This window comes from Tricharina praecox (assembly GCF_024521635.1).
Source record: "Tricharina praecox strain CBS 144465 chromosome Unknown BZA05scaffold_5, whole genome shotgun sequence".
NCBI classification, from domain to species: domain Eukaryota; kingdom Fungi; phylum Ascomycota; class Pezizomycetes; order Pezizales; family Pyronemataceae; genus Tricharina; species Tricharina praecox.
The window spans coordinates 716418-735053 of record NW_026250407.1 but is presented as its reverse complement, the minus strand read 5'-3'; the positions used below and the strand labels follow the sequence as shown (position 1 = coordinate 735053).

The 18636-nt window shown below is 53.8% G+C and overlaps 10 protein-coding genes across 10 annotated transcripts; 4 read left to right on the top strand and 6 right to left on the bottom strand.

Moving 5' to 3' along the window:
• Positions 1-20: 20 nt before the first annotated feature.
• On the bottom strand, positions 21-1716 carry BZA05DRAFT_219257 (uncharacterized protein). The gene is made up of 4 exons (XM_051479694.1): positions 1580-1716; positions 695-1525; positions 327-637; positions 21-273 (listed from the first exon to the last, which is right to left on the bottom strand). Exons 1-4 carry the CDS (start codon positions 1686-1688, stop codon positions 115-117), a joined length of 1410 nt encoding a protein of 469 aa, XP_051342058.1. The 5' UTR covers positions 1689-1716; the 3' UTR covers positions 21-114.
• Positions 1717-1781: 65 nt separating this feature from the next.
• BZA05DRAFT_369420 (uncharacterized protein) lies at positions 1782-2663 on the top strand. The gene is made up of 3 exons (XM_051481621.1): positions 1782-2141; positions 2194-2404; positions 2456-2663. Exons 1-3 carry the CDS (start codon positions 1836-1838, stop codon positions 2617-2619), a joined length of 681 nt encoding a protein of 226 aa, XP_051342057.1. The 5' UTR covers positions 1782-1835; the 3' UTR covers positions 2620-2663.
• A 352-nt stretch (positions 2664-3015) lies between these two features.
• On the top strand, positions 3016-5192 carry BZA05DRAFT_332930 (Cullin repeat-like-containing domain protein; the record flags this gene model as incomplete). Its single annotated transcript, XM_051480666.1, has 5 exons — positions 3016-3104; positions 3158-3251; positions 3310-3520; positions 3579-4830; positions 4883-5192. The coding sequence occupies 5 exons, from the start codon at positions 3016-3018 to the stop codon at positions 5190-5192; spliced, it is 1956 nt and encodes a 651-aa protein (XP_051342056.1).
• A 752-nt stretch (positions 5193-5944) lies between these two features.
• On the top strand, positions 5945-6207 carry BZA05DRAFT_442518 (uncharacterized protein; the record flags this gene model as incomplete). The annotated part of the gene is made up of 2 exons (XM_051486758.1): positions 5945-6028; positions 6076-6207. The coding sequence occupies 2 exons, from the start codon at positions 5945-5947 to the stop codon at positions 6205-6207; spliced, it is 216 nt and encodes a 71-aa protein (XP_051342055.1).
• Positions 6208-6281: 74 nt separating this feature from the next.
• Positions 6282-7667, bottom strand: BZA05DRAFT_389817 (membrane bound O-acyl transferase family-domain-containing protein). Its single transcript, XM_051482812.1, has one exon. It carries the CDS (start codon positions 7452-7454, stop codon positions 6294-6296), a length of 1161 nt encoding a protein of 386 aa, XP_051342054.1. The 5' UTR covers positions 7455-7667; the 3' UTR covers positions 6282-6293.
• An 85-nt stretch (positions 7668-7752) lies between these two features.
• BZA05DRAFT_219188 (P-loop containing nucleoside triphosphate hydrolase protein) lies at positions 7753-9873 on the bottom strand. The gene is made up of 3 exons (XM_051479693.1): positions 9852-9873; positions 8141-9791; positions 7753-8087 (listed from the first exon to the last, which is right to left on the bottom strand). The coding sequence occupies exons 2-3, from the start codon at positions 9381-9383 to the stop codon at positions 8074-8076; spliced, it is 1257 nt and encodes a 418-aa protein (XP_051342053.1). The 5' UTR covers positions 9384-9791; positions 9852-9873; the 3' UTR covers positions 7753-8073.
• Positions 9874-10734: 861 nt separating this feature from the next.
• BZA05DRAFT_219157 (RNA polymerase I-specific transcription initiation factor RRN6-like protein) lies at positions 10735-14111 on the bottom strand. The gene is made up of 7 exons (XM_051479692.1): positions 13819-14111; positions 13540-13738; positions 13311-13478; positions 12857-13254; positions 12572-12803; positions 11900-12518; positions 10735-11837 (listed from the first exon to the last, which is right to left on the bottom strand). Exons 1-7 carry the CDS (start codon positions 13999-14001, stop codon positions 10985-10987), a joined length of 2652 nt encoding a protein of 883 aa, XP_051342052.1. The 5' UTR covers positions 14002-14111; the 3' UTR covers positions 10735-10984.
• A 566-nt stretch (positions 14112-14677) lies between these two features.
• On the top strand, positions 14678-16280 carry BZA05DRAFT_424355 (uncharacterized protein; the record flags this gene model as incomplete). Its single annotated transcript, XM_051485910.1, has 3 exons — positions 14678-14806; positions 14865-16179; positions 16243-16280. 3 exons carry the CDS (start codon positions 14678-14680, stop codon positions 16278-16280), a joined length of 1482 nt encoding a protein of 493 aa, XP_051342051.1.
• A 195-nt stretch (positions 16281-16475) lies between these two features.
• BZA05DRAFT_369408 (ribosomal protein S5 domain 2-type protein) lies at positions 16476-17610 on the bottom strand. The gene is made up of 3 exons (XM_051481620.1): positions 17426-17610; positions 17097-17374; positions 16476-17023 (listed from the first exon to the last, which is right to left on the bottom strand). Exons 1-3 carry the CDS (start codon positions 17426-17428, stop codon positions 16528-16530), a joined length of 777 nt encoding a protein of 258 aa, XP_051342050.1. The 5' UTR covers positions 17429-17610; the 3' UTR covers positions 16476-16527.
• Positions 17611-17922: 312 nt separating this feature from the next.
• BZA05DRAFT_333073 (cyclophilin-like domain-containing protein) lies at positions 17923-18487 on the bottom strand (the record flags this gene model as incomplete). The annotated part of the gene is made up of 3 exons (XM_051480672.1): positions 17923-18075; positions 18132-18263; positions 18317-18487. Coding segments are annotated over 3 exons (456 nt in total), but the record flags the coding sequence as incomplete, so codon positions are not given.
• Positions 18488-18636: the final 149 nt, after the last annotated feature.

Below are 18636 nucleotides of genomic sequence, written 5' to 3'. Positions count from 1 at the left end.
TCGGTAGGTTGAATGAAAAATGATCTCTACTATGCTCGGACCAATGATGAACGAAGATGGAACTTTTATACACTTTAGGGATATAGTACAGGTTTACTGAGAATTGTAGGAGTTCTATCGAAGCTCGACGCCGTATCTTTCGGTCAGTGCCTTGCGTACTGTCTCGTGCAGCGTATTGGTCTCCTCATTGGTAAGGGTCTTTTCCAGCGATCTGTAGTTGATCCGGAAGCACAGCGACTTCCTGCCAGTCTTGGGATGCACGAATTCGTCCACCTGGTGAATGTCAGTCCGCAGCCCACAACCCCAAGTCAATGGGGCCAGCTTACAATCCTAACATCCTCCGCCAAATCACCCGCAACATCTCTGACAATCTCCATCATGTCGTTCTCATGAAACTGCGAAGTCGATCCCGACCCACCAGCAGCACTCGAGGAAGTTTTGAGCCAAAACGCAACATCCTTGTAGCAGGGTGGGTGCTTTGAGAACGGCACGAACTTTGAGATCTGCCCCTCCTTGAACTGGCTCAAGAAGCGTGCATCGGTGGACCAGAAGAGTCGAATGTCCGGGATTCCGAAGAGCAGCATTGCGACTCGCTCAAGACCCATACCGAAGGCCCAACCAATCTTGTCGGGGACGCCTGGTGAAGGTGGTCAGTGTGGGTGCTTGGGAGGTGTGGGAGTGGTGGGAAGTGTACCAGCATTGTTAGAAATACTCTGCTGCACCACACCGCAGCCCAAGAGCTCCAGCCAGTCTCCTTGCCAGAAAACCTCCAGCTCCCACGAAGGACTGGTAAACGGGAAGTACGCCTCGATCCATCTAACCCTTAGTGGCTCATCATCTTCCTTCGCCTCACCAGCCGCAATCGCCGCCCTCTTCGCCTGCCCAAACACCTCTACGACCACCCCCTCAAGCGATCTCTTCAAATGCGTCGCAATAGCCACAGCCTCCTCTGCGCTATGCTCAGATTGGAGCGGATTTCCCGCATGGAAAACCGGCCCGCTATCCTCCACTTTTAGATTATGCTTCGGTAGCCGCTCGATATCCTCCCTGACCATCTTTGCCACGTCCCCGTCCTTGCGCGACCACATCCGCGCTCCCTCCATCTGGTGGAACACAGGGTAATGGCTTCGGTCGATTGCATCACGCCGGTACACATCCGCGCTGATGGTAAACCCCTCTTCGCCCGCAGAAAAGCTGTCCGCCTGGTGCGCGGACGTATGTGTGCGCAGCACTGTCTCACGGTTGATGTAGTACGTATCCGTCCTGCTGCGGCCCGGGTGGTCGGCGGGGAACCCGAGGGAATCGAAATTCTGCTGCACTGACACGACCGGGGAGAGGTTGTTGAACGGCTTGTAGTTTGGCGGCTGGAATTGCCGTTCTACGAGGGCACGGGTGATGGAGATCGGGTGTGTGGGGGACAGGTGGAGGTTGCGATTGATGCACGAGGCGATGTGGGGGGGTAGGTTCGTCCATTCATCGCGCGGGTAGGATTTGCCGGCTACTTCGATTGTTGAAGAGGAAGTGCCTGTGGGCGGTCAGTAGACGGTGGTGTGGCCGCGACTGCGAGCGACGGACGGACTTGTTGTGTAGAATGCGGGGGTGATCCGGCGGATACGGATGAGCGAGGTTTGGCCGCTGCGGAGGGTGCGCGTCGCGCTGTGGAGGAGGTCGGAGGTGTAGAGACGCATTTTGGGTGATGGCGGTGGTGGGGTTATGACATGGTTCTGAAGACTCGAGATTTATTCCAGAGTAGTAGTACACCTGGGAGTGCGCGGCTCAAACGAGCTTTTGCTCCTTCCGACCTTAATCCACCACAACAATTCATACCACCCACTATGCTGTCACGAATATTCCGAGCCATTGCGTATCTCGCGATAGTCCTGGCGTGTCTACTACAACTCGCAGCGGCAAATGTGGAGAAGGAAATATTCCTCGGCCCGCCGGCGTCCACAGATCCGGACGTGTCGTTGGCCGGCCACCTCGTCCCACAGCTGGCGTCCTCAGAACATTGTAGCAACTGTCGCGCGATTAGGACGCGACTGAATACATCATTTGTCGGGAAGGGGGTAGAGCACTGGGTTAGAGTCAATGGGCTTGAGGAAGGGAGGAGGTATGAAGTTAGGATATGTTGGGCCGCTACTGTTTGTACACTCTGCACATCGTTTTGGACGCTTCTGACGCGTGTCTGGCCAGCAACCGACGGATTTTACGCTGGATCTGTTTACTCCTGATCAAGTTCTGAGGGACTCGGCGTTGCTGGAGGGCATTCTAGCTTATCCCCAAGATGGCGCTGTCCAGGAGATCTCTGGCTCGAAGCTCTATCTGAGAGTCCTCGCGAAGACGGCATATGTCTCTTCGCAAAAATCCCGAATGGAGAACCCAGAGCCCGTGGATGTCGACATAAGTATACTCTCCAACTACCTTGGCATGTCTCGGCGATGCTAATGAGGCACAGTTCTGGACCCGTATTTTCTTAATGTTGTACCCGAGTCTTTACTCAAGATTATTCCGATTATAGTGATGGTTGCGGTGTTTGCATGGTGGGTCGGCGGGTGGATACATCGAGCTCTGTTGGACTTTGCGGTGAAATCGGCGGCGGCGGAGAAGAAGCATAGATGATCTCTTTGTATGTGTTATACTATACCACTCTAATTGAAGGCCACACTGGCCGACGTTCGTCATTCCACACGGCCTTGAGTGACATCGTATGTTTTGTCCCACGGTCCTCAAGCTCCAAGACCAGAAACTCTGGAAACCCGCAGCTGGATCGTCCCTGATCTTAACCAAGCTAATTCTAGCGAGCAAATAGAATTCCCAGAGTCAATATAGGCTGCTAGAGGGGTCACGTTCCCAGCCATTCGCTAAATCTTGGGTGCTCTTTGTGTAACTCCACTCCAGGCCATAGCTCCAGCTGCAAGCGCGACTGCATCACCACGACCATAGCCACGATCACCTCCGCATCATCCACGTCCCCAACCCGTCCATTCCTCGCAGAACCCCGTACAGCCGCCCATAATGGAGAAGGAGAGGTCCAAAGGTCTCTCGCTCCGCAAGCGTCGCGGCAAAGGCGACAAGAAACCAAAGCCGGTGATCGGCGCCCCACGGTAGAGCTCCCAGCTCCCTTGCCCGAGTACGTACTCACGCAATGGCACCATAGACAGATCCCAATGCCTGCCATGCCCGGTGCACGAGTCGGGCAGGTCACCACGTCTGTGCCGGCGCCGCAAGTTCGCAGTCGCGACAAGGAGAAGGTGTGCAATGGTCCCTCCGCGACGGCGATGGGATAGATCGAGGTACTGAGCCGTGTAGGTGGCGGATCTGGTGAAGCGACGGATGTCGACGCGGTTTCCGGTGCCGGGGGAACAGGGCGACGTGCCACCCATGCCATCGATTCCTAGTATGCCATCGATTCCAGCGGGGATCGGAGCGAAGATGCCAGTTCAGCCGAGGAAGGGGGAGAGTAAGGGACCGGATATCGACCTGAGTCAGTTCAGGGAGCCGGCTTTCGATCCGGAGAAGTGTGCGTTGAACCATATTCTGGGATTGATGGGGTCGATGCTGATGGGATGTAATGTCAGTCGTGGCGACGGTGTTGGCAAACTCGACCGACGAAGAGATCAAAGAGTTTCAGTGGAGGCTGAAGGAGATTCGGAACCGCACGTCGTCAGACCTGCAGAAGAACGTGTTTGTCAACCGGACGCAATTCATCGTTATCTCAAAGGAGATTGATAAGCTCAAAAGCGAGATGCGAGTGTTGCGCGGTCTGTTGGGGGAACTGCACACTACCACCGACTCACTGAAAATCGAAGGCTCATTCGGAAGCACTACCAACGATGTACAGGCACGAAAGCATGCGAATCGTAGCAGTGTTGCCGACTTGACGGCGCTGCATATGAGCCATCTTCAGGCGCTGTGGAAGGCCGTAGAAGGCGCGCAGAAGTTCCTGCCGTCGGTTCCTGGGCGTCATATCGTTCTCGAATCAAAACACTGGGTCGAGTTGAATGCTGCGACTTGGAAACCTAGGAGAATCGTACACATGGTTCTGCTCAACGACCACCTTCTTATCGCAACCGTTAAGAAGAAGCGAGTAGACGCCAGCTCCGCCCCCGCCTCATCTCGGACTCCGAACACCAAGAATGTAGCCGACAAGTGCTGGGGACTGTCAGAAATTGACATGGTGGACCTTTCGTCCGATGCCACACAGTCATCGAGGAAAAGTGTTTCGAACGCAATCAGCCTCCGAGTTGGCAAGGAAGCATTCGTTTACCAAAACGAAAGCTCGGTTAAGAAAGCTGAACTTCTCCGACAATTTAAGAAATCCCGCGACGAACTCAGAAAAGCGCTACGTGCTGAAACAGAAGACAACCTTCGCCGCCGCGACAGCGTCTCGTTCTTTGCCGGCCGCGATCCGAAACTACTCGAGCACGGCGACCTCCTCAACAGTCTCAGCGCACACGGATCGGGCCACTCAATGTTTACGGTCGAGGGTCAGTCGCGCAACCTGCGCTGGGTCGAAACGCAAATGGACGAGCTGGACGAAAACATTGCGCACCGCAAGTTCGAGGATGCTGTGTCGAGCGTGGGCAAGCTGCGTGCCCTGGCGGAATCCCTCGCCAAGAACAACTCTCTCATCTCGGAGCTCATTCATCTCAAGCTTGACGAGCGCGCTTCGAAGCTGGCGAATATCATCACGGCCAACCTCGTCGAGAATCCCGCGCAGAAGACTTCCGTCAAGTCCAGCATCCAGTGGCTGGTCAAACTAGACTACGAGGACCGCGCGAGGGAGGCCTTCCTGGAGGCACGCTCGGCGACCATCAAGCGGCGGACCAGGTAAGTAACACATCCTCTATCCTTCACATTCCGATTCTAACCCACAGTGCAGACAGGTCCGCTTCGAAGGCGATGTAGCCCTCTACATCTCGCAAGTAGCTCTGGTTCAGTTCACCCTGATTAAGAACACCGTCGAGATCTACAACAGCTGTTTCGAATACCGCCTCGCCAGCGCGCTGGTACGCTGGACCAAGGAACACATCACCACCTACATCGGGCTTTTGGACCGACAGCTCGCCACTGTCGAGCCCAATTCGAAGGTTTACGACGATTGCATGGAGATCACGAGGATTCACTCGACGATGTTGGTGGAGTGTGGACTCGACTTTCAGGAGCTGAGGAATCCGAACGCGAGGAAGTAGTACGGTGGGGAAGGGAGGAAGAAGGTACCGAGAGTACTTAGTAATGACACATTATGTAAATTTTACCTTTTGCTTCGCACAGGTGTTTAATAGCTGAAGAACGCTTGCGTTTCGACTACCGTATTAGCCACATCTCTGTGATTCATCCATTCGCCCAAGGACATTGTGAGCCCTCGCCCTCTGCAGATGACTTTAAAGGGACCTGACATGCCGCAACCTCTAAGCAGGAGTTTCGTGTATAAAACAAGGATAACGCACATAAATCGGGACCTTCAAGAAATCGGGACCTTCATCGAGTTCCGTCCCCGAGATGTACACAGCAGCTACTCCTCCGACACCGTTCCACATAACACCTCCGCATCACAGCCCTCGGCGGCATATTGTTTCTAATATTCAGCACGCTTGGATTTGGTCACTTTTGAAGTCATCAAGTTTTCTGGTCTGGGACGAAAGCGTTAACATATATTGGCTCAGGATGAGAGCTTCAGCAGGTACATACAGGTAGTAGTTAGGTTGATTCGGCTGGGCGAGCTATGTACCTACTCTAAGTAAGCTTGAGTGCTTGCACACGCTTTCTGCCGAACCCCACCTACGTCATCTCACCGTTGCCCTTGGACATACTATCAAAAGCTTGTCCTCTCTTCTCTTCTCCAAAGCTCCCACAATCATCGACCTCCATCATCGCCACTATTGTTATTACCACCGTCATCACCACAAACTACTTCACACGCACAACCAAAACCACAACCAAAATGTCTGGCCCACCTCCCGAAGTCCGGGCGAAGAACCAAGAGTGGGAATCCAAGTTCAAGGGCAAGGACATGACGGCCGCCGAAGTACCCTTCTATCTTCTCCCATCAAGAAACCACCTAACAAGTCTTAGATGAAGGCCGAACTCCCGCCTGTCCACCGCGTCGTCAAGCCAGGCATGATGATGACCCGCGATTTCGTCGAGAACCGTGTTAACGTGCATGTTGATGAGAAGGGAGTTTGTACGCACTGCACACACGGCTAGATTTACATATGCGGGAAGGAGAGGTCAGGTCTGAGTGAATACTTTGAATTGAAGCTATGGCACCATGTTTACCTACCCTACTGCTACTACTGCATCCCCAAAGCCCATCTTGTGACGCTCCAAGGAACCGGGTCGGTTTTGAACAGCCCAATGGTCACCATCTCCTCTGCCTGCATAGGGCAGGTATACGTCAACCACGCCAGCGTCCAGGCATATCCGACCCACTTTCCCCATTGAACATTTCCCCCACCCACTCGTCTCCACACTGCCACCACCCCTGTCTCCACCCCCACTCCCGCCGCCTGCATTAAAAAGAACCGCAACGCTCCACCTCCCAGACTCTTATCCGCCGTCCAGATCGCACTCGCATGACCCACCGCAGATATCGTGAACGACGTCCCGACCACTACCAAAAACCTTGCGGTCCCCTCCCTTATCCCCAAGCAATCTGCCACCGCCCTCCCCCAGGACACCAGTGAACTCCGGAGCATACGGTGCCACACCTGTCCCCACAGTCTCTGGACCGAGTACGCATCCCAGAGGCTACCAAACAGCGGCGGCCACGAGGCCTCGTCGTCGCCCAGGCCGACAAAGATGAGTGACAGCAGGAGGTACTGGAGCTCCATATACCCCCAAGCACTACCGCCGTTCGTCGCCACGTCCACGAGTCTCGCGGGAATACTCCGGCGCGGGTCACCCAGCGGACGGTACGCGGGGTGGTCAAGCGGGAGCATCCACTCCTGCTGCAGGACGATGGTGCGAGAAATATCGAGGAGGAGGTAGATCCCCAGGACCTTCGTCAGGACATAGGCCGCATACCCCCACCTTCCGCGCCGCCGCTGCTGAGCAGCAGTGCTTTCCACGACGGAGTTATTCCACCCCACATTGCGCTGCGCGACCAGGAGCGACAGCGTCCACCGCAGTTTCTTGGGGAGCGAGTATCCAGCCGCTGCGCCGGGCGGCTCGAGTTGCGGCCGGTACAGTGCCGCCTCCGGCGTCGGGCGCGAGAATACGTGGATCGTGAGCACGCGCAGCGTGAACACCCATAGCGTGGCGATGCCGTAGGAGAGCGCCGGGTCGGGGCTATAGGGCCGCAGGATGAGCGGCGGGAAGGTGCATATTATCAGTGCGAGGGAGAGCGCGCGACGGTAGCGGAAGGGCGACGCGAGGAGGGAGAGGATTAGGATGCTGTGGTGGAGGGGAAGGGAGAGCGGATGTTGGAATTTCCGTCCTTGTTCTTCTGCCATCACGGTAGTTGGCGTGAAGAGGAAGGTATAGGAGAGCTTTGGGGTTTATATAATGCAAAGGTGTTCAGACTGTGAACTATCTGTTACTATGTATCTCCCGAGTCCCGAGATCTGCATTGGAATATGCAGGGTCCATGAGTGATGCGGTTGTCTGGGGGCTAGAATCCTGGGTGCTCGCAGCCCAAGGTATAAAAATAGTCTATTCCTGATGAAGATGTCGGTCTCCGTCCATACGGCCTTATCCTTCACCAATGGAAGTGAGTGCGACTTTCAAAGACACGGAGTATGGCTGTGAAACGTGCTATATCGGGTCACTATTCGGAGGAAGCAATTCACTTGTCTCGTAGAGAAAACATACTGTTGTGACTAGATGTAGTCACACACAGAATGATGAACATAAAAACTACATGGAAAAACATTGCAAACCACATCTAACCCAGCCGTCTTCTTTTTATTATGCCGCACGACTGCCTTTTTGAACCTGCCCTGCCGAAGTACTTAATCACAACCCTCCAGCCCAGATTTCTCACTCCGACGGCGGTGCCATTCGCAGCACTATAAATCTAGTAACTCTACTGCAAGCAACCGTAGCCGCCATTGTACCCGCAAATCAAGCTGTTTAGTTGTTGTTGTCTATATCGCCACATTAGAGAGAATTTGAGGAACGTGGAATCGTAGTCACTCACCCTCCAAGAAGAAATAGTTTCCGCTCAGCTTCTGTTCCTGATCCAACTGCGAGTCAAGCTTGTTGATTCTGGGCCGGAAAGAGCTCTTATCACGTCGGAAGGTAACGTTCAAGTTCTTCAAGAACTGGTTGCATCCGGTCAACAAGCTCTGAGGAGCTGTTGCCATGGCGTCCACAGAAGGTTCACCCTCGAACACGATAACACGGTCGGCCAAGTAGGTAGCCATGATGAAATCGTGCTCGACGACGAAGGCAGTCTTCTTGGCGTGCATGATGAAGCGCTTGATGACACGGGCGGCAATGATACGCTGTTCGGAGTCGAGATAGGCAGAGGGCTCGTCGATGAGGTAAATATCGGCGGGCTGGCCGAGCGCCAGGACAATGGCGACACGCTGCAATTCTCCTCCGGACAAGTGCTTGACTTCCTGGTCGATGAAGTCGTCGATGCGGAGAGGCTTGTAGACGTCGGTCTGGAACTGAGGGTTCAGGAACGAAGCGCGGACCTTCTTCATGAGCAGTTCGCGGACGGTACCAGGGAACTTGGGGTTGATCTTCTGGGGCTTCATGGAGACGCTCATCTTGGGCATCTTCTTAGTGCCGTCGGGCTGCTCGGCACCGGCCAACATCCTACAGAAAGTGGTCTTTCCGGTTCCATTCTCTCCCATCATGACGATGATTTCGGAGTCGGTGAACTCACCAGGGTCGATCGAGAGGTGGAAGCCACCGAGCGTCTTCTCCAGCTTGGGGTATTTGAACTGACGTGACCGGTCGACCATGAACTCGTCTCCAGCTTCCGCAATTCGGAATTGCAGCGACTCTTCACGGAAACGCAAGTTCTCAGTGGGAATGTGACCGTCCAAGAAGATGTTGATTCCTTCACGCACGGAGGCAGGCAGTGTAACCACACCGTACACCGACGGCTTTCCATAGAGTACACAGATGAAGTCGGACAGGTAGTCCAGCACCGACAAATCGTGCTCGACGACGATGACGTAGTCGTCCGACCGCAGAAGGCCACGGATAGTGCTGGCAGCCTTCAAACGCTGCTTAACATCCAGGTAGGATGAAGGCTCGTCGAACATGTACCTAGCATAACCATCAGCCAACACCCAATAGCGACGGGAGTGCAACAACATACACGTCCGCTTTCTGAACACAGGCGACAGCAATGGCGAATCGCTGAAGCTCTCCTCCGGACAACTGCTCAACATCTCTTTGCAGAACTGGGCCCAGCTCCAAAACATCGATCATCTCCTGCATGTTATCCATCTGGCACTGCTGCTTGAGCAGCGCCTCGACACTCCGAACCTGTCCTCGAATCGCCTGAGGCAATTTGTCGACATACTGGGGCTTGACGACGGCCTTCAGGTTGTCCTCCACGACCTTGGTAAGGTAATTCTGCAGCTCACTACCACGGAAGTACTGGAGCGTCTCATTCCAGTCTGGCGGGTTGTCGTAGCGTCCCAAATTCGGCTTCTGCTTTCCGGATAGAATCTTGAGCGCCGTCGACTTTCCGATACCGTTGGTGCCAACGAGACCAAGAACCTGACCGGGACGCGGTGTGGGAAGACGATGGAGTTTGAACGAATTCGCGGAGTAACGGTGAGTGACTTGCGACTCAAGATTGGTGGGAAGGTTGATAATGTGGATTGCTATCGCCAAATGTCAAAAGCTGCACGCACGATTCAAGGGAGCAGAGGATGAAGCCGCACCTCCGAAAGGACACTTCTTGGGACAGATACCACATCCAATGCATAGTCGCTCGGAGATGAAGGCGATCTTAGACTCCGGAGAGACCTCGATGCAGAGCTTTCCTGTCCGTACGACTGGGCACGACTTTTTACACTCTTGACGACATTTCTAGCGTAAATTCAGCGACTAAATCCTCTCTTGCCACCGCACGGGGACGACTCACCTTGGGCTTGCACTATTGGATCCAGAAACGTCTCGGTCAGTGATTGCAATACGCGCGCGACCACTTTTGCTGCCGCTGTTCGAGAGAGAGCGCTCATACCTTATCCGTGCTCACGATGGCAATACTATTTAAAAAGTGTCAGAAGCGCCCAAAAGGAGGGAAAGCGGAATTGCGCAGGCCTACCGTGTAAGCTTGTCCGCCATTTTTCCAATAGATTGTTGCTGAGAAGACCGCGGAGCTGGGAAGGTGAGGGAAGTGGTGGGGTGGTGGGTCAGTGCGGCCGGCCCTTGTGTGGTTGCGGGGAAAAAGATCCAAAGTGGGTCTGAGGTTTGAGTTTGTGCTAGGGTTTATCGGAGGATCTGATATGACGTCCGCTTTATTGGCCGTTAAGATCGGTGCGCAGCCTTTGTTAACGGTAATTGAATTTACTGCTTCTTCACTAGCGACGCAGTTTGAAGAATTTTGGAAACAGTCATGGCGAGTAATAAATACGTTTACAACCTCCGAATACGGCTCCAGCTGAGCGGTGATACACGGCGCGTTCACTGCCTAGGAATGAGTCAATATGAGACGTCAACCGTCAAGATGACCTAGGGAAGTGACGTTTGTTCGTGTCCAACCTCCACAACGAAACGTGAGCCCTAAGCCTTAGTGGGACAGTAAGTCAAGTGAGTTATAGTGAATTACTTTACTATTACCAAGATACCATAGCGAATTGACTGTCCACAATCGAGTGAGGGCCAGAATTCATGATCAAACCCTCAATCACCAGCAGCCGGTACACAAGCATGCTACATACAGGTTACAAAGCCATTGGGAAACAGCCTGGGAGCAGAACAATATGGTCAGGACAACAAAGTGGCCAATTGCCACTGCCTAGTAAAGGATAGTGTCATAAACGTCATCCCATTAGAATCCAACGAGACCAGTTCAAAATCCGGTCTTCCTCTTCTTCTGCTTCCTGCTGGCGTGCTTTCCCTGCACAATCTGGCTCATGATCACAGCCTGACTCTGATCCTGACTCTGACTCTGACTACCCGGGGCCTGGCTCATCTGAACCTGAGTCCCCGCTAGCCTATCATCCAGAAGCATAGGTTGACTTTCACCAAACATATCAAGCATGCCATCATTGCCTTGACTGGCAGCACTACGCCCACCTTGACCCAACCGCTCTTTCTCCTTCCGGATCTTCCTACGATCCTTCCGATACCGCGGTACGCCCTTCTCGGGATCTACAAAGAACTCGAATTCTGCCGGATCTTCGCCGGCTTTCCAACCGTCTAGCACGCGGCCTATGCCTTTTGGGAGCGTGACACGAGTTTGAACGTGGGCATATGCGCGGATGCGTAGCAAATATTCGTCTTCTCCGTCTTTGCCACTGTCGATTGGCGATGAGGAAACCTGGGAGAGGTCCCGGGAACCGAGCACCTGGGAGGGTGGAGGCACGAGTTGTTCTGGTGTTGGCTTGAGGCTGATTCCAATGTTGGCGAGATATAGCTCAGTTGCTATGAGGCGAGATAGACGCTCGCGATGCAGCCGGATGCGGGGTGGAATGTTGGCAGGGAGAGGTGCAACTCTGGTGCCTACCAGATTGTCGTATAGATTCTGGATTGAGACCTTAAAAGAGTCGCCACCCGCCATGAGAGGACCAGACAGAGAGTCGTGAATAAGTGAATGGGTCTCGAAAAGATCTTTGATCTTCGGGGAATTAAGTAGCTCGTTGATCCCCGCTTCCAGATCAGAGAGCTTGTCAAAGAGTAGAGACGGGGTGCGAACATCGATTCTAAGAGGTAGACCGGTTAACAGCGAGAACTGTAAAAGTAGACTCGATGCTAGGGGACTTACAACGACGATATACCGAGATTACCGCGCTCCACTCGAGTTTCTAACAGCTCAGCGAGTGTTGCACAGTAGCCAGCAACTGAATTTGCTGAATCCTCATCCTGTACGGTGCGCAATGCTTCATCTCCCTGTTTGAATATGGAGTCATAAACCTCGGAGAGATTTGCCCAGCGGTGACTTTGCGATCCACCAGGCCCAAGAGAGGGTCCTCGATTGCCCGCAAATCCTCTTTCCCCCTCCGAATCCATATCGACATCTTCCTCCTCCTCTGACTCGGCGATATACTCAGTGCTCACGGCAGCACCGCCTGCCGGGATATCTGGAACCTCCTGGGTACTGTACAACCGCTGTGATATCTTCATCTCCTTATCGATTGCGAACCCTGCAAAAAAGTTCACATCGTTGGCCTCAAATTCGGCAGCTGGGCCGGTGGCACCCTTCGTGGTGCGGAGTGGACAAGGGAGGAAAGCCATATTGATGGCTGGTTTCGACTGATCGAACGGCGGCGACAGCATGAAAGCATCCCCCACCATAGCCGGACTCTGATCCATGCTTGTGCCCTGCGAGAACTGGTAGCATGTCGTCAAAAAGTTCAGGCGCGAGCCAACGACGGCAGTTGTCACTATTCCCGTTAATAAAGCCCACGGAAATATCCTGCACATGTCAGATGCTTACCATCGGCCGAATGAAGTAGCTCTAGATACATTGAGACATCATCACGATGTCGACCATGAGGCCAGCTAAGTAGGGCCCGTCCTGGTTGTCTTATGTCCACCCATGTGACATCTGATGATGTAAGGATATATGCATCGTTAGTACCACCATTTGTCGGGCTTCTTTGCATATCAAGGATCCAGCTTCTGTCACGGTCAACAGGAAGGACAATGCTTGGTGATGAAACGGTGGTCTAGATCAATCAGCAAAAGTCCGGGGGCTTCGAATGTATCTCTTGGATCTCACCCGTATATCAAAGAGGCTTGCTGTGTATCGATCACACACTATCACGGAATTCAGATCCCCTCCCCATGTGATCCGCCCCCATCCGTCTGATTCACGATCGTCATTACGTGTCACGCGGCCATTTGAAGTACACTTCAGCGTGAGGCCAGAGCCTTTCCGAGAGCGCTCATACGCTCCTTCGATATCCCATACACCCCAGTTTCCCTTCTGGTCAGAGGTACTGAATTGCCGGTTATACCACGGATTGAACGAAACGTCGGAATGACCATCTGAACCTAGTGTATTCGCAGTTACCAAGGGCTGTAAGCCCAGCCGGACCGCTGTTCGATGCCCTTGTGGATGCTGATATAGAACTTTAAACACCTTGGTATGTTTAGATGTCCGTACCGCAAGAAAGGCTACAACACGATTAGCAAGAGCATATGCGTCTGGGTGCACTGCAAAGCATACATACGGTTTACCGCATCCTCCTTATAGGGGTTTCCAGCGAAACATATCTGACGGATTGGTGATTGGAAGCTGTGTTGAGGGCCATGGGAGGAATGTACTAGCTGAGGCACCGAGAGAGCTACGCCGTCGGATTCTTTGAAGTTTCGGGCCTCCACTTTCATTTCCGCTAAGACTATATACTCGCCTTGGTCAAAAAAAACCCCCCCTGGTGCCCAAAAGAACAGATGCCATACCGAGATCTGAGCCAGTATCTCCACGGGCATACGCAGCCACGCTGATTGTGCGGTCCCGGTGGCCTACTGCCGTACCAAAAGCAAGCAAGTGACCAATGGCTGTATCGATTGCATTGGAATTAGCTGCCAGAAGGTGCGATTCCTCGAAGTAGTCTTCGATCCATTCCATGGCCGGTGCCATTTCTGGGACATCAACCGCCTACACTGGCCAAACACATTCAATCCGATTAGACCACAACATTCTCACACCCCACCCATTAGGACACCAAGAGTTTGTACCAGACATCGTTTCCACCGGCGTTTCCTTCTGCTAAGAGTTGCCTCGCCAGTATCAAGAACCATCGACCGGCGAACCACCTGCTCTTCGGGGCTCATGGCAAACAATCGGAAGCCCCCACTGTGTTGATGGGAGAAATGCCATTTCCGGGCTCGGGGATCGTAAGTCGGAATATTCATGGCCATGTGTGCTCGTTTTCACGCACTGGAAACCTCGATTGCAATTGCGCGCCGCCTTTCTAGAGAAAACCGCAGCGTCCAAGTCGCGTGTCTGAGTTTATCGCGTTTGCACCGTGCAGAGAAGACGCGATTTGCTCCATCTAAAACCACTTAATTAAACCCTGCGCCCCCAGTTCAAACTTCGCCTAGCTCAGAAAGTTTATCAGTTGAGCCGCATGTCTGCCCCACCAAAGAATTTTCACTGGCCTTGCCCCACCATTCGTTTCTTTCTCTTGTGTTTCGGACATCTCGAGAGGCATCTTTCCTTCAGACCCAAGCAACCCCCCGAACACCCGCAAATACAGAAGGAAAAATGTCCAAGTCCGATGTTCAGACCGCGGGATCTGGCCCCGAAGTGGTATGCTTATACTGGAAAATAGTTCATCATATCACTGTTGTTCTGACGCGCATATGACCTAGGTGGCCGAGCTCTTCGACACAATTTTGGTATTTGCGCCCAATGTCACAGTTGCAGTGACAACCCACTTACCGATTTTCTTCCGGTCTTAGGTGCTTGACTTTGGGTACGTTTTGCGCACTGTATCATCGTCTGCGCGCGGGTGCTGACGCTTCACTTTTACGTAGATCGCAGTACTCCCACCTGATCACTCGCCGCCTCCGTGAACTCAATGTCTACGCCGAGATGCTTCCGTGCACGCAGAAGATTGCGGAGCTCCCTTTCCACCCCAAGGGAATCATTTTGTCTGGATCTCCTTACTCTGTTTACGATGCGGATGCGCCCCATGTGGACCCCGCTGTGTTCGACTTGGGTGTTCGTTACTCTCCCCCGCTCGTGAAAAAGCAAAGGGCTGGAGTTGAAAATTTTCTAGGTCCCCATTCTCGGAGTCTGTTATGGTCTCCAGGAGATCGCCTGGAACCACGGACGTGACGTGTGCGCTGGTGATCGCAAGGAGTACGGTCATTCCATCCTGACCGTCACTCGCCACACCTCCGCCGCTCCCCACGTTGATGTTCTTTTCGAGGGTATCGACGAGAATCTAGATGTGTGGATGTCCCACGGTGACAAGCTCGGCGCCCTTCCCGCTGACTTCCTCACCATTGCTACCACTGCCAATGCTCCCTTCGCCGGCATTGCGCACTCGCAGAAGCCCATGTACGGAATCCAGTTCCACCCCGAGGTGACTCACACCCCCAAGGGCAAGGAGCTCTTCGCGAACTTCGCCATCAAGCTGTGCAAGGCCCGTCAGAATTGGACCATGGACAGATTCGTCGAGACTGAGATCGAGCGCATTCGTGCGGTTGTCGGTGAGAAGGGCCAGGTCATTGGTGCCGTCTCCGGTGGTGTCGACTCTACCGTCGCAGCCAAGCTCATGCAGAAGGCCATCGGATCGCGTTTCCACGCTATTCTGGTCGACAACGGTGTCATGCGTCTGAACGAGTGCGAGATCGTTCACGAGACTCTGACCAAGCACCTCGGCATCAATCTGACTGTCGTTGATGCCAGCGAGGAGTTCTTGACCAAGCTCAAGGGTGTCGACGACCCTGAGAAGAAGCGCAAGATCATCGGTAACACCTTCATCGAGGTCTTCCAGCGTGAGGCCGAGCGTGTCATGAAGGAGTCCGGTGGTGATGTCGATTACCTGCTCCAGGGAACCCTCTACCCCGATGTCATCGAGAGTATCTCCTTCAAGGGTCCCAGTGCCACCATCAAGACTCACCACAATGTCGGTGGACTGCTTGAGAACATGAGACTCAAGCTGATCGAGCCTCTCCGTGAGCTCTTCAAGGACGAGGTCCGCATCATGGGCACCAACCTTGGCATTCCTGAGGAGCTTGTCTGGCGCCACCCCTTCCCCGGGCCCGGTATCGCCATCCGCATCTGCGGCGAGGTCACCCCCGATCAGATCCGCATTGCCCGTCATGCGGACCACATCTTCATTTCCGAGATCAAGGAGGCTGGTCTCTACCGCGAGATCTCTCAGGCATACGCTGCGCTGCTGCCTGTCCGCGCCGTCGGTGTCATGGGTGACAAGAGAGTGTACGATCAAGTTATCGCACTCCGCGCTGTCACTACCACCGACTACATGACCGCCGACTGGTTCGACTTCGACGGGAAATTCCTGCGCAAGGTGTCGACTAGGATTGTGAACGAAGTTGATGGTGTCTGCAGAGTGCTTTACGATGGTCAGTAGCCAATCACCCTCCCACGTGTGATGTACCGTCGCTAACATTGCTGGATACCCACAGTTACTCAGAAGCCTCCTGGAACCATTGAGTTCCAATAGAGAAAAGTTGAAGTTTCTTCATTGGGTGGGGGTTCTGGGTGTTGTTTTTGCATTTTATAGTTTGCCGGCTTGGGTCTCGTGGGTTTCTTTACGATATATAGAGGGTTGGGGGGAGCACAGCTTCCTGTGGATAAATGGGATAGACTGATGGGATAGAATTCGTCTCACTGTGTTTAAATGTGTCCCACGAGCATCCAGCGAGTGATTGCTGCGGTAAAGAGTTGGTATTTGCCGTTCTATGAATTCCTCAGAGCGCCCCACTCCTTGCAAGCTCGTTCCCATGCTTCCTGACCACATCATCTAGCATGTCCCTCAGCTTCGCACATCCATCCACCGCCACCGCGAGCATCCCCTCCATCATGCCCAAATGCACACGACTCTCCATATGCAGCAACGTGATTCTCTCACTCTTCCCTAGCGTAGCGACAGTAAGATGCGGTAGCTCCCCCTCCTCGATGAAATTGACATCTAGCAGCGGATCCGCACTCTCTTCGTAGCTCCCCCCGCCTCCAGAACTGATCGTCTTTCCGGCCACGCCCGCAGACATGCCTACCACGTAGTCACTCATCGGAACGCCGGCATCGATCAGCGCCAGCGTCGCAGCATTGACACAGGTCGCCAGGACTCCGCCGTCTTGCGAAAGGATATGTAGGGAGATTGTGATTTCGCTCCGCGGGTGCAAGTGGGTTAGGACCGCCTGAGTAAACGCGCGCTGCAGCATAGTTCGCATTTCCTGCACTCTCCTACACCAATAGTCAGCCGCATCCCTTCCCTTCCCTCCCCCTCCCCCTCCCCCCTCGTAGCCCTTCCACTTACTTATCATTCCTCGCCCTCTTCTTCCGATCGGTCCCCGAAAACGCGGCATACGTGACCTCGACAGAGATGCTCGCGCGATCGTGCAGCTGCCTGCTGCGCTGCGACGCCTCTGTCGGTCCGGTAACCGTGCAGATCACTTTCGTGTTGCCCTGCTCGATGTACGAGGACCCGTCCGCCGCCGTCGGCTGCGTCGACAGTTGCGCGTGGAACCGTCGGAGCTCGTTCCAGCGCCGCCCGTCGATGCGAAGGCCTTCTGGGGAGAGGATTTCGTAGCGAGACTAGAAGGGGTTAGCATTTGGAAGGGGGGAGTGGGAGAGGCATGGATATACCATTGTGTGGGTGGGTGGGTAAGGAAGGGGAGGGGAGGGGAGGTATTGGCGGTTGCTGGTGGTCGGCGCAGGTGTGTTCGGAGAAATTGTGGTCACTTGCTAGCGGCTCTACGCAAAAGAATGCGTGCCGGCGCGTTTCGCCGATCCGAATGCGGGTGAAGCTAGCTTTCGGGATTGTAGCAAACCCGGCACGGAAAAACTTCGGCTCGAAAGCCACTCTCCGATGAATCAAGAGTCACGCCATTTCGGATTGTACTTGTACTGTGTACGGATAACACGGTTCGCACTATTCAAATCTCACGCCATAACCACGTATGTACATCGGATCATTCATTCACGGGCCATTCTAGGTATCACAAAAGAAAGGGAGCATGTCAAAAACAGAGAGCGATAAAGTTGTCATCACACGAGCGGAGCAGATTGAAGTAGATCATATCATTCCGGGTCAGAGAAAAAAGCGCCTACAGAGCATCCCATCGCGAGACCTCATTCCCAGTTTATACAGTTCCACAGTTCTCGATAGTGATGGTACCGGTGGTACGTCCACTGTTGTCGAGCGACTTCTCTTCCATCTTGGTGATGACGTCCTTACCGCCAACAACCTCGCCGAAAACGACGTGCTTGCCGTCAAGGTGGGGAGTCTTGACGAACTGGAGTGATGTGTTAGAGAGCTGTCTAAATAGCGCTGCAAGAAGGGGGGACAAACAGTGATGAAAAACTGGGAGCCGTTGGTGTTACGGCCAGCGTTGGCCATCGACAGCAAGTAGGGTTTGTCGTGACGCTTGTTGAAGTTCTCGTCCTCGAACTTCTCGCCGTAGATGGAGCGGCCACCGGTACCCTTCGCCATGTGAGCCGGTCTATCACCATCCTCTGCTACGAGGAATAACATACGTTTCCACGGGTGAAGTCACCACCCTGAGCCATGAATCCAGCGATCACACGGTGGAACTTGGACTTGATGTAACCCTGGCCGACTTCCTTCGCCTCACAGAGCTCGCGGAAGTTCTTGGCGGTCTTCGGGACGATGTCATCGTAGAGCTTGAACTCGATACGGCCCCACTGGTGCTCTAACAAAAAAAAGAGATGAGGTGTTAGCGGATGCAGACGGAGGGGAGATGGCCATGCAGGGTTTTGATAAGGCTGATCAAGGCTCCGATGCCCCGACCGAAGCCTTGTTTTTTGATGGATTTCTACATACTTGCGCCAGAGGG